This window comes from Henckelia pumila, chromosome 3 (assembly GCF_033568475.1).
Source record: "Henckelia pumila isolate YLH828 chromosome 3, ASM3356847v2, whole genome shotgun sequence".
Taxonomy (NCBI): Eukaryota; Viridiplantae; Streptophyta; class Magnoliopsida; order Lamiales; family Gesneriaceae; genus Henckelia; species Henckelia pumila.
Genome location: NC_133122.1, coordinates 199682318 through 199695851, shown reverse-complemented (window position 1 = coordinate 199695851; position 13534 = coordinate 199682318). Strand labels below are relative to the sequence as shown.

The window sequence follows — 13534 nt, the reverse complement described above, 5'->3', positions numbered from 1 at the left end:
AAATATCAGAATGCGAATCGAAAGCTTATTAACGCCGACTCGTGTAGGTACTAGGTAAGAATAGTTAGTACCGATCTGGTCTAATGTATCTGGATCTAGTTAATAAGTTTAAATTTCGAGGACAAAATTCCATTTAAGGGGGGAAGAAATTGTAGCACCTAAAATCCAATCTACTAAATTGCGTGCATTAAATTAAATAAATTTTATGATTATTATTTTTAAGTTTTATTGATTTAAATTCTTTGTGTGAATTATGTGTTAATGAAATATTAATTATTTATTCAAATGATTATTTTTTACTAACTATTTAATTGTTTAAGTTTATTTATTTAAATGATTTTATTGTGCAATTTAATCGTTTTAAAGATTTTAAAGATTTAAGTTTTTTTTTATTTAAATAATTTTTAAACGTTTAATATGTTCCTATCTAAATGATTTGAATTGTCCAGTTTATTTATTTAAAATAATTAAAGTTTATTGATTAGTTATTTAAATTATTTTAAATGTCTAGCTTATTTATTTAAATGTTTTTATCTGTCCAAATCATTTTAAAGGTTTCTTATACCGCTTGTGTATTTATTTAGATTATTTTTAAACATTCTTTTAGTTTGTTTAAATTATTTTCTAATCGCTCTGTTATTATTTGAATATTCCATTAATCGCAGTGACATCAAAATATTTGAAGTGTTGATTTTTAATTCCTAAGATAGTGCCTAAATTCATTTTTAGTAATTATTCTTTTAATTGCTTGAATTTAATTGCTTAAGTTTCTTTTAAAGATAGAGTTTCTCAATTTATTAAGTTATTTATTTTGAGATGCTTGAGTTAAGTGATTTACAGTTACGACAGACGACGATGGTGGACTTCGGCGATAATTTCCAAGACTTTTATTTTTAGAATTTTGAGACGGGAGAAAAGAGGAATTTAGGACGAAAGTTTGATTTTTGAATTTTCCGGGTGTCAAAAAGTACTTTTATTATTTTCTTGAGTTTATTTTTTAACCTTTTCAAAAGTTAGAATTTTATTAAACCCGGATTAGTAAAAACCCAATTTAAATACATTGACTTGGGAATTTTAAACTTAGGTTTTTAAATGTGCAAAGTTGTAGAGGTAAAGTTGTAATACTTAGACTAGCACTTTTATAAATGTAGTACCACTTTTAAAATACACCTACACACTGCACACTCAAACTTTTAATCACAAAATATATCATTTTTGCAAAACCCTAGCTCCATTTTATCTAGACTAGCCGCCCCCACCCCCCTCTCTCTCTCATTTCTCTCCCATTTGGCCGCCCCTTTCCCCTTCACAATTTCGGCCGCCGCCGCCATCCACCACCGCCACCGTCGCCGGAGGACCTCCAAGGGAGGTGTAGCTCATTGTTGTGCAAGAGTCCAGCCCCTTCATTTCCCTTTTATTTTCGATTTTTGGGTAATAAAAAGTGAAGGCAAGTATATGCATTTTGTTGGGCTTTCATTCAAGCTATATATGTTCTTGATCTCTTTTAAATTTTCAAAATGCTTGTTATTATATGCATGTAAGGTTCGAATTTCATCAAATTTTCAGTTGGGTTCTTGTGTGATTTTCGAAATTTAATTGCTATAGGTTTTAAAAGAGTTGCATGATGATTTGTGATTGAAGATATGAGGTGTTTTGATTGCATATGAGGATTTTAGAAAATTCAGAAGTTGATGCCCTATTTTATTTCGAAAATTTATGATGTTAGGGCTGTAATTGAAGGTTGTGTATGCATTTTGTTGTTTGGCAATTGGTTTCATTGATTGTTCAAAGATTGAAGGCATTTTGGTGCATAATCTTGTTATTTTTGAATTGTGTAGTTGAAGTGTGGTAAGGGGCTGCCTAGGTGCTTGTGTTAAGTCCTAAGAGAGGTTAATAAGTGTGTTTGGTGGTTTGGAATGAAGTAGAGTTAAGGAAAAAGGGTATGGATCCCTCAAGGTAGAAGGGAAGTGGGGTGATGGTTTCAATGGGCAGGGGCTACTGATTTCGGGACAGGGGAGGCACCAAATCAGGTCTGGGCGTGTCATGGTCTGTTCCTAGGTCAAGGTTAAGACGTTTTGGTCGCTTCGGTATAAATTGGGCTCGTTTCGGTTAAGTTTTGGATAAGTTAAGGGTCTTTTAAGTTTAAGGTGTTGGTGCAGAATTTTGTAGAGTCTAAGGGGCTATTCGGAAATGCTTTTTGTTTGGGATGCTTGGGCTGTCATTGGGTGGTCCTAGAGTTAGTTTGAAGTGTTTAGCAAGTGCCGGTTCAAGCGGGACGGGTTTTGGTTAAGGTATGATAGAGTTAATGGTTTTACGGTTTGATTGCTCGGTTTAAGTCAAGTTTGAGGAAATTGATGAATAAGTTGAGCTTTTAGCTTAGGGGCAGCCACTCACCCACCTTGCACCCATATTTTTGAGTTGAGTTTCATTTCTTAAAGTTGCGTATTCGTGTGCATGAGTCTCGTCTTTGAGCCAAGAAATATTTTCAAAGGAAGTCGCTTCAATTCTTGCATGCTAAGTATTTTGAGTCGAGTTAAAGAAGGAAAGAAAATATTTTTGAACAAAGTGAGTTGATTGTGACTGGACAAGGCAATGTGGGTTGGGGGATATGTCACTCACTTGCCATAGACGTGTAGTAAGCGGTTGGGAGACATCTCAGCTCCCCTACCAAATAAGACGTGTAGTAAGCGGTCGGGTTCATCTCGGCTCCCCTACCAAAAAAAAAGTAAAGGTGCAAATGCGTCGGGAAAAATCTCGGCGTCTTGCCGGCATAGTGCACTGCAGCCATGATCATGATCGAAACTTGAGTCACAATTCAAGGATCTAAGTTCTAAAGCAAAAGTTAAAGTAAAGTTTCAAGTATCAGTTGACTCGTCTTAATTTATTTAGTTATATGACATGCATGAGTTACAGTTAAGTCAAGAAAGTTCAAAGTCTCATAGCGTGAGTTGGCGTGAGTTCATCCTTGCATGTTGCCTCATTTCCTTGTTTCACGCATGTTTACAGTTTAAGTTTCAAAATATACTATGTACAGTAGTTTGAGTATTGCTTCAAGTATTTTAAACCCTTGTTATATCACTGTTTATACTTGCTGAGTCTTTAGACTCACTATGCTTGATTGATTGTAGGTGAGGAGTCGTACCTAGAGATGGAGGGGCAGGATCCACTGGTGTAAGGCTGTCGGCGGTGCGAAGCCCAATGACCGTCGCTACTCTTTTTATTTAAGTTCCGCATAGACTATGAATGTAATAATGAATTTGTGTTTGAGTACTTTCAGTTTAGCCAGTATGTGTTTTCCCTGTGCTTAAGTTTGAGTCGTAAAACTTGTTATTGTTATTATTGCAACCGTGTGGGGTTGCCTTTCATTCGTACTTTATGTTTATCGCAGTTTGAATCTTTTATTGGTCGTTCTTTTCTTTTGTTATGAACTGCTGTTTGTGACAGGGTGGCTTTGTTTACTTTCAAACAAGTCATGACCAAAATTTTTAAAAAAATCCGTATTTTCTTTTATTATTTTAAACTTAGAAGTTAGGGTCGTTTCACTAAAGGTGAGAGCAGATTTATCGTAGTTGATCAACTATCCCGATGATTTCTTATAAGCCTGTAAACAATTGAGGACTTGCAAACAGTCATCTCTTGACGCTCGAAAGAAGACCAAGCTGTCATCAGCAAAGAATAAATGTGAGATGATCGGGGAAGAATTAGCAATCTTTGCACCTTTAAATAATCGGCGCTCAGCCGCTTTGGAGAGTAAGGATGATAAACCTTGAGCACAAAGGACAAATAAAAAAGGAGATAGCGGGTCACCTTGTCTCAAGTCTCTTTGAGGGTGGAAAACTCCGTAAATTTTTTGATTTAACCGAAAAGAATAAGATACTGAAGTCACACACCTCATAATAAGATCCACCCATGACTCTTGAAAACCCAGCTTGCACAATATTTCCCTCAAGAAGGCTCACTCCACTCTATCAAATGCTTTACACACATCCAGTTTAAGCGTGACAAAACCAGACTTGGTTTTCTTATTATTTCTGATCCAATTCATGCATTCAAACCCAACCACAACATTATCCAAAATCAACCTGCCTGGAATAAAGGCGCTTTGATGAGGATCAATCATTTGAGCCAAAACAGGTCGAAATCTATTAGTGATAGTCCGAGCAATGATTTTATAACAAGTATTTCATAGACTTATTGGTCTGAAATCTTTCAGAGGAAGAGGCTTCCTAACTTTAGGAATGAGGCCAATAATGGTAGCATTCCAATCCCTGATGTCACCTCCATCGTTGAGAATCCGAAGAGCTGCTGGAATGAAATCATCTCCAATGACAGGCCATAATTTTTTATAGAATAAAGCTGTATACCCATCTGGCCCTGGTGCTTTTGAGAGGTGCAATTCAAACACTACTTTCTGAATCTTCTCTGCTGAGAAAGGGGTACACAAGATCTCATTCATGTGTGTTGTCACCACCGGATCAGTATAATCTGTCACTGAATCAATATCCAACGAAGATGGGTTGGAAGACACGAATAGAGTGGCAAAATAGTCAGTCGTAATGACAGCCATATTGATCTCATCATCGAACCACTCACCTTGCGAATTAAACAATCCCTTAATAAAATTTGTTTGACGCCCTGGTAGAGGGTGACGAGTGGAAAAACTTAGTATTATCATGAGTTCTTATTAAATAGAAAGAGAAGAAAGAGATGGTAGAATAGATATATTTCCATTTTTAAAAAAAAAATTGGAAATTTTGGTCAATAGATGCATGTAGTAACTAGCCGAAAACGCCGTCGTATAAGGAAAAGAAGTTGAGATGAAATAATAATTCCAGCCAGTTTGTAATTTGACAAAATTCGGATCGATCCCAGAGCTTTCTCCAGGTTCTTCCCCATCTAATCTATCATTTGCCATTTTTGTTGAGTTTCGAGATCGTAATCGCATCATTAAAAACTACTCAAACATCCGATTGATTTCTGCTATGTTTTTCGATAGAATCAGAAAAGGTTAACGATGAGCGAGGTATTCGAGGGTTACGAGCGCAAATACTGCGAGCTCTCTGCTAATTTATCGAAGAAGTGCTCATCGGCCGCCGTACTTGACGGAGGTCAGCTTGAGCCCTAAATTTATTCTTTAATAAAAGATTATTTAATGTTTGCTTTCTTTTGGTGCTCGTTTAGATTTGGTTAATGCTTTTTCTTTCTTGTTAATTGCCGAAATATTATGCGATGAGATGTGATTCGTGATACTCGATGGCTGCAGTTCGATTTCTAACTTATACTTCTGGAGGAATCAACTTGATTTTCTTTTTCCTGTTACCTGACCGGCAGCACGTAGGATCAGTTCTCGGCCATTATAAATTATGGTCCATTGTTTGAATATGATGCAAAGAGAAGTTCTTTTGGGATAGATGGTCTTTTAGTCCAGCCAGATTCTTTGTTTAGAGCAAACTCTTCGTTTCCAGCAAATGAAGCCTTACCTCTACATGTTTTATCCGATAACTGTCTATGTGTCACATTGAATGACACCTTTTGTGTGTGTATGCTTATTTTCTGAGGGGTGGTGTTGGTAAGTTCTTCATTTCTATGATGTTCATCATTTCAACATGTGGATGGATGGATTTCTTGCTTTAAGTGACGCTTTTTACCTCGTTATTCCTGAAGTTTGACTGCAACATAAGCTGAATGGCATAGCAGTAGCTGATTTTTCTCTTCCATAAAAGCTTCTTTTGTTTCTACCTTTACACTTTTTCAAAGTTTGATGTATACTCTTGCAAGTTTCCTTAGGATAGCTGTGATCAGAATATTATATTTCGCAGAACAAAGGAAGCAAACGATTTTGGAAATAAAAACAGGATTGGATGAGGCTGATTCTTTGGTACACCTTAACCCATTGTCTAAACTCTAAACTATTTTTTTCCGTCTGTTTTTCTTGGAATAATTTTCTGAGACTGGATTGATAATGTTTCAGATCCGGAAGATGGATCTTGAGGCCCGTGGTTTGCAACCAAATATAAAGGCAGTTCTTCTTGCAAAGTTGAGAGAATTTAAATCTGATCTTAACAATTTGAAAAGTGAGGTAAAACGAATTGCTTCAACAAACTTAAATCAAGCTGCTCGAGATGAATTACTGGAGGCAGGGATGGCTGATACATTGACGGTATGTTTACGCCTTTTAGGGATGCCATCACACAGGTCTTCTGTTTATTTTGACCACCTTCAAGTTTTTCCCCTTTTCCACGCCTAATTTGGCAAACTGAATTTTCAAATAAACAAGTGCTTACTCCACCTTCGTCACGGATATGTCTCAGTTTCTTTAGGGGACCAACAAATTGTATCTTTTTCCCCGGTTATGGCCCTCTGTTTGTGCGACGTACGTATTTTAAACATATAATAAAAGAGTTGCGGAAAAAGGGTGGGAAAATTTTTTCAAAACTAAACTTAAACAATATAGGGAGTGCATCACGCTAACTCAAAATGAAATTTGAAATCTAAATGATGACAATAAAATTTCGTGAAACACCGATGCAACCCTACAAGCAAAGTCCAACTGAAATACCGCACGTCAAAATCTACTACTAACATCTAAAGAGGATAGGGGAATGTGAGCTAAAATAAACAAAGTACTTATATAAAATACATTTGAAAATAATCGAGGAATCCTCAAGACAATATCAAACTGAAATAAACATTAAAAAGATTAAATATTCGAAATCCTTAAAACCCATCAATAAAGACTGACAATAAAATAATTAAATCCTGATCTTTAAAGAATGTGCATAAAATAATGTAACAACATAATATAAATTAAACATATGAAAATCTTCTTGCTTTAAAAATAACGTCAGAGCTTCAGAACTGTCGTGTCATGCAATCTCTTCTTCTCATAGACTCTTTAGCCATTCTACCAAAACTTTTAATTCAAAACTTTTGAATCGAGCTGCACCATTCAAGTACAGTGAGTCTAAAGACTCAACAAGCTTAAACATGCATATCGTTAACATAATAATAATAATATCAAAATACTTTAAATTTAAAAGACTTGAACATAACCTTCAAAATTTTTTAAAATGAAAAGAACTTAAACATGGACATCTTGATACTTAACTTAAAGAACTTGAAAATAAACTTAATGCATTATTACATAACATTACTACTCCGTTCCTTGATGAAAATATATGCAATTAAAATCATATGAAAATCATGAGACTTGAAATGACATCTTAACATGAACATAACATCTTAGCATTTTGAAGTGATGAAATATGTGTATTGTGGTAACCATCATAATGAGTCATTCATAGTTTCCTGTTGTACAACAAACATATGACATTACGCCTATAAACTTTCAACTTTCATTCTTTGGATAGCCGCTCCGGAGTTCATTCCGAAGTGCATACCCCGTATAATCACCACAAAACGCATAAATCATCAAAATATTTTTCATGTATCGTATCATTCATTCATGCTTCATCATCTTTCATTTCATCATAACTTATCATTTCATCATATCATTTCATTCATTATGAAGCTTCATTGAAACATTGTAATTTTCGTCTTAACTTTCATTTCATGAACATAAATCTTTACTCAATAACTTCATGCATATCGTAGATAATAAAAATCATATTTTCATATTGAACATAGATTTTATGAATGAAATTTAGACATGTACATGCATACATAACATAATCGATTCACGTGAGTCGTTCTTTTCGTTCTTGACATAAAACTTGATACTTTTTGCATTGGAACTCTTAAACATACTTAAAACACCTTAATACATCATAAAAATGCATTTAGAACTTAAAAACATGCATACAAGACTTTGAGACATAACCCATCTCGCTCAAGCGGCAGAAAGTTCCCGCTCGAGCGCGGCCTATTCTGGAGTAGCCTATTTCAAGCACTCAAACTCTAAGTTACGGCCTGAATTTGGAAAAATGGTAAACATAAAAGTTGTAGTCCTTTGTCTTGGCTTTAAAATGCCGCTGGTTTCATCCCAATTTGATTTTTCAGTAAAAAGTTATGCTTGTTCTACTAAACGGTGTCAGTGGAGAAATTTTTTAAAACCACCCAGACCACCACACGGACCCATATCCGGACCCATGCACGGACCCTGTGCCACCTCCGTGCCTTGGTCCGTGCATTAAAGTCTCAAAAGCCGAAGTCACGCGGACCTTGACCTGGAGGGCCTTCTAGGGTCTGTTTCCTGCAATATTTTTCTGCGAAAATGAAAGAAACTTTGTTCCAAACTCATTTGAAGCTCATCCTTCAATTACACACCTAAAAGCTTGGTTGGACACTTCAAAAACATCAAGTTTTACAAAGAGTTGGATCAAAAGAAATACTACAACTTGAACAACTTTGCCTCAAAACAAATCAATCTAAAAATACCTCAACACTAACTCAACTCTTTCAAAATCTAAAAAGTCATACTTTTCATGTTACAAAACTTGAATAAACTTTCATCAAAACTTCAAGAACACATCAAACCTTCAAAAGATTAAACTTCTCAAACCATAATTCAAGACTTGTCAAGAACGATCCACGTTTCACGATTACAACAATTCATAACTTCATACTCATAATTTCATGTTTCTTCAAAATCATAAAACCATTAAAACATGCACATCAACATACATTTTCATATCAAAATAGTTATACTCTTGAGTGATTTTCAAAACTTTAAAATTTTCTTGAAAAACTTGCACTTGCCTTTGTTTTTCGAAGAATGGAATCAATTTGGATTTGTAGAAATCTAGGCTTACTCAAACGGAATCGAGACATGCTAAAAAGGCAGCCAAAGGAATATGAAATCCAGGAAATTGTTCAGTTGTTCCTAAGCTCAGAATAACACCTTTACATGGTGAGGAAACACCAAAAACCGAAGACAAAATCAAGGAAGAATTGCAATAGGAAACAAGTGCAGAAACAGCTTACAAGAAGGCTTCGATCTAGGTAGAAACGTCCACCAAAAATAGCGATTCATGGTTCAAATCGAAGCTACGGATGTAAGGAAGAAAACCCATCAAACGGATCGAAGTTTGGACACCGGACGAAGAAGATATGAGCAAAATACGGCAGCTGCTCAATTGGAGACGAGTTGGAGAAATGGAGATTGAGAAGAGGAGAGGGAAAGGCGGCTGCTAGGGTGAGAAGAAATTTTGAGGAATAATAGTTGCACACTCAAATAATTTGTACCTAATGGGCTTTGAAGTTGACCCCACCATTAGTTGCAACCACAAACTTTTAAATCATTAAAACATCACCTAAATGCATTCAATCAAAAATAACCTTAAGTCATAAATAAATAAAATAAAACCATTTAAATTTCATTTAAAATCCTATTAATACTCGTGACTGGATTTATGGATTTTCCGGGCGTTACAGTTTGATGATTCTGTACACGTCTGTACTTTGGCTTGATGGACTAATTTGACCTAAACAACACTTCTCTCTTCCACAATTATGTAAATAGAACATTGAAGTCCTTTGAAAAAGAAATACTTTAATTTGTAGCAAATCATAAGATGATCAAGCTCTATGCTTTTGTTTTTCTGTATGGATATGTGCAAGCTCTCATGGTGATGGCCACAGGCATCAGCAAATCAGAGGGATAGACTAATGATGTCAACTGAAAGATTGAACAATTCCAGCAACAGGATCCGGGACAGCAGAAGGGTCATGCTGGAGACAGAAGAGCTTGGCGTGTCTCTTCTTCAAGATTTACATGGACAGCGTCAGGCTCTCTTACATGCTAATGATACGGTATTACTTCTTCATTTGCTTACATTAAGATGCAGTTTTTTCCCGTAATTGTTTGGTAGAAAAGTGGTTTATTGTGTCTTCGTTTCAATTTGATTTTCCCTTGCTCTCTTCTCGCTTGAACAAGGCCTGAAATCCCCATTCCACTTTCTGCACATATTTGTATCTGCCTGAAATATCTAATTCCCAGATAGTGATGCTGAAGGTACGGGGTTTCTAAGTGTCGAATAAATTTAAGTAAACGTTGACTTTTTCTCGTTCAGATGTATGGCGTGGATGACAATATAAGCAGGAGCAAGAAAATTATGACCAACATATCTAGGAGGATGGACCGAAACAAGTGGGTTATTGGATCTATAATCACGGTGCTAGTTATTGCTATTGCCGTGGTTTTATATTTCAAACTTTCCAAGTGAACCGGACCATATATTTTTGTTGGAGTCGTGAAGTATATATGCGAGTTTCTTTTTAGTTTATCTTTCCATAATCAACTACTCGAGTGTTTGATTGCCTTTTCTTGATGTGTTGCTCTTTGATGTCAATGAATTTGTGTATTCGGTGTGATACACTATGAAACTATTCTACGAACTGTAATTTGTATTGCGTTGTGAAGTCAAACTTGGGGCTAAATTCTCGCACTTGTAAGATATGTGGCCACTTTTAAGCTTTGGATTGACTGAAATTAAATTGGTGTTGCCATTTTTCGAATCTATTTATGTTTATTGATAAACTAAATCCCTTGACTCAATATATCGTTTCCTGGTCTGCGTGCATATAAAATTTATCATAGAAACCTGCTCGTCTTTTTGCCTGCCGCAAAGAGAACAATGTGCATGATATTATAGAGATAGAAACACTTGGCGTAACTAAATGCAAATAGACAACAATGCTAGCACAGCCTTGTTCAGGCTAACTTATGCAAGACTCTGTTTGGCTATTGCATTTTTTATATAGTTAACATTTTAGTCTATATGAAATAATGCGATTACTGGACGGTTGACTGCACGATAGTAATACTACCAGTGTTCTAAAAAGCGTGAAAAGCGCCGCTTAAACGTGATTAAGCATGAAACATGAACAAAAAGCTTCGCTTTGGGCAAAAGCGTGAACAAAGCGGTCAACTATATTTGGTTGACCATATTAAGCGCAAAAAAACGTGAAAATACATATTTTTTAAAATTAATATTTAATTTAAAATTTTATTTTTTTTAATATTTTTAACTTTTAACTTTTATTTTAAATGATAAATTAATAACTTGGCTTGATTCGTCCACCTACTGAAGGCTATTGATCTAGCATCGTTTGCCCTGCTGTGGAGGCGAATAATTTTGAATTGAAGTCTTCAATTATTCAGATGATTCAGTTGCAAGCAAGATTTGGGGGCACATCTGTGAAAGACCCCTACGCTCATCAGGAGTGTTTTCTGTCGATCTGTGACACTTTCAAGGTTAATGGGATAACATCTTATGCAGTGCGACTGCGGTTATTACCATTCTCTTTACAAGGAGAAGTTGTTGAATGGCTTGATGAATTGCATGCAGCTTTTATCACTACGTGGACCCAACTTGTTCAAACTTTTTTGAACAAGTACTTCCCTCCTACGAAGATGACGAAATTGTTCTCAGACATTATCTCATTCAAGCAGAAGGAGAGGGAATGTCTACATGCGGCATGGACTAGATTCAAGAAGATGTTGAGGATGTGTCTTAAAAATAATCTCTCTCAAAGCCAGCAGACTCAGACATTCTATAACGGAGTCAATCAGTCGGTTCGATCTATGCTGGACGCTTCTTCTAATGAAAGCCTATTAAGAAAAACATCGGCAGATGCATGTGAGATCATTGGTAATATGGCAAAGAGTAATATTGGGTGGCCAGATGTGAAGAAAGAGAAAAAAGGCTGGAGTTCTAGAGGTCGATACTTTAATGGCCCTGAATGCAAAGATTGACGCTCTGACACACCAAGTGGCACTTATGAAAGCAGCTCTAGTGAATCAAGTACAAGGGAATCTGCAAGAAGAACAACAGTTGTTTGAAGTTGAAGCGGCTAATTTTACAGGAAATCAAGGACGACAGCCATACAACTCATACAACAACACCTACAATCAGAACTGGCAGAGTCAACCTAAGCAAGAGGTGCAAAAGCCGAACTTTGAGGAGATAATGATGAAGTACGTGGCTGGTATAGAAGCTCGGCTACAGAATCAGGATGATATGCTGCAGAAGTTGGAGACGCAGATGGCTCAGATAGCAACCCAACTATCCACTCGTCCTACTGGAGCTTTGCCGAGTAACTCTTAACAAAATCCCAGAGGTGTGAATGCTATCATGGTCGTGACTCGAGCACAATCTGAAAAACCTAAGCAAACGGACGAAGAAAAAACTATGGAGGGGCCGAAAAATTCAGATTCCAAGAAGGATGCGCGTGCTGAAAATTCCTTCACGGCAGGTAAGAAAGGTAAAACTTCAAAATTTGATGTTAATGCTGATGTTGATATTTCTACTTTACCTTTCTCCCATAGAGCTAAGCAGTTATTGTTTGATTTTCAATTTAAAATTTTTTTTGAAATTTTCAAGAAACTGCATATTAAAATACCTTTTGCAGATGCATTAGCTCATATGTCAAATTATGCCAGATTTCGAAGGACTTGCTGAAAAAAAAAAGAAGAAGTTGAATGATATAACGCAAGTCACAATTAATGAGGAATGCTCGGCGGTTCTGCAGAATAAGCTTCCAACCAAATCTCAAGATCCATGGAGTTTTTCCATACCTTGTCATATTGGAAGTTTATCATTTGATAATGTTTTGTGTGATTTAAGATCGAGCATAAATTTGATGCCTTATTCCCTTGCTCGGAAATTAGGAATAGGAAATATTGGACCTGCTTCTAGATCTCTTAAATTTGCTGATAGATCAATCAAATATCCCAAAGGGATAATGGATAATGTCCTAGTCAAGATAGAAAAGTTTATTTATCCTGTTGATTTTGTCGTTCTTGATATGGATGAGGATTATGAGGTTCCTATGATTTTAGGTCGTCCATTTCTTGCTACTAGTAGGGCCTTAATTGATGTGGAAAAAGGGGAGTTAGTGTTGCGAATGAATGATGAGCAAGTGGTTTTTAATATGCTGTATTCGGTTAGAGATAATCCAATTGGAAAAACTTGCTTCGCGATTGATGTTGTTAATATTTGTGTGGAAGAATTTTTGCAGGGAAATGACAACAATGATGCCATGTTGCAGTGATGAAACTTAAAATTTGTAATTATTTATATGTTAAAAGTTGTGTTTTAAAATTAAATTTTCATTAAAATTATTAAGTTGTATTGTTTTAGTGTTCTATGTTTATATTTAAATATTTTACTAAAAATGTTGTATTTTACGGTTTGCGCAGGTTTGATAAAAATTAAATTACTCAAGCTACAAAGGTCATATTGGAGTAATCTTAAATCCTGTAGAATCACAAAAGAGACATTTTCAACTTTGTAGAAGACAAGAAATTCCAAAAACCTCATTAAGATGATCAAAATGATCAAAAATAAAAAAGAGACAGATTTACTTTTACTATGACCAGCTTGTAGTAAAAATATCTTAACTATTTCACTTTTTACCCAAAAGAGGTAAATTATATGTCCAAACACATCTACACAAAATTTTCTACGTGTTCTATGTTGAATGGAAAGGCTGAATCGATGGTCTAAGACATCAAACATGCCAATTAAAGTTGGGTCATGACATTGACATTCAAGGAGACAAGCACCCACCA

General features: G+C 35.7%; 2 protein-coding genes across 3 annotated transcripts; both read left to right on the top strand.

The window, feature by feature from the left end:
• Positions 1 to 4772: 4772 nt before the first annotated feature.
• On the top strand, positions 4773 to 10415 carry LOC140886580 (vesicle transport v-SNARE 13-like). 2 transcript variants are annotated; one of them, XM_073293233.1, is made up of 6 exons: positions 4773 to 4884; positions 4997 to 5108; positions 5820 to 5878; positions 5972 to 6160; positions 9601 to 9771; positions 10032 to 10415. In XM_073293233.1, exons 2-6 carry the CDS (start codon positions 5015 to 5017, stop codon positions 10182 to 10184), a joined length of 666 nt encoding a protein of 221 aa, XP_073149334.1. In that variant the 5' UTR covers positions 4773 to 4884; positions 4997 to 5014; the 3' UTR covers positions 10185 to 10415. The 2 variants fall into 2 exon arrangements, with proteins under 2 accessions (XP_073149334.1, XP_073149335.1); XM_073293234.1 differs by lacking the exon at positions 4773 to 4884 and having other exon boundaries at positions 4891 to 5108.
• Positions 10416 to 10544: 129 nt separating this feature from the next.
• On the top strand, positions 10545 to 13171 carry LOC140886579 (uncharacterized). Its single transcript, XM_073293232.1, has 2 exons — positions 10545 to 12225; positions 12404 to 13171. Exons 1-2 carry the CDS (start codon positions 12096 to 12098, stop codon positions 13012 to 13014), a joined length of 741 nt encoding a protein of 246 aa, XP_073149333.1. The 5' UTR covers positions 10545 to 12095; the 3' UTR covers positions 13015 to 13171.
• The last annotated feature ends 363 nt before the right edge of the window (positions 13172 to 13534 follow it).

Excerpts from the sequence above, each read along its gene's own strand:
- LOC140886580 (XM_073293233.1), top strand. The coding sequence starts at position 5,015 with ATGAGCGAGGTATTCGAGGGTTACGAGCGCAAATACTGCGAGCTCTCT. Across the intron at positions 5,109-5,819 it reads GGCCGCCGTACTTGACGGAG|AACAAAGGAAGCAAACGATT; the intron begins GTCAGCTTGAGC and ends TATATTTCGCAG. Across the intron at positions 6,161-9,600 it reads GGATGGCTGATACATTGACG|GCATCAGCAAATCAGAGGGA; the intron begins GTATGTTTACGC and ends TGATGGCCACAG.
- LOC140886579 (XM_073293232.1), top strand. The coding sequence starts at position 12,096 with ATGGTCGTGACTCGAGCACAATCTGAAAAACCTAAGCAAACGGACGAA. Across the intron at positions 12,226-12,403 it reads CTTCACGGCAGGTAAGAAAG|ATTTCGAAGGACTTGCTGAA; the intron begins GTAAAACTTCAA and ends AAATTATGCCAG.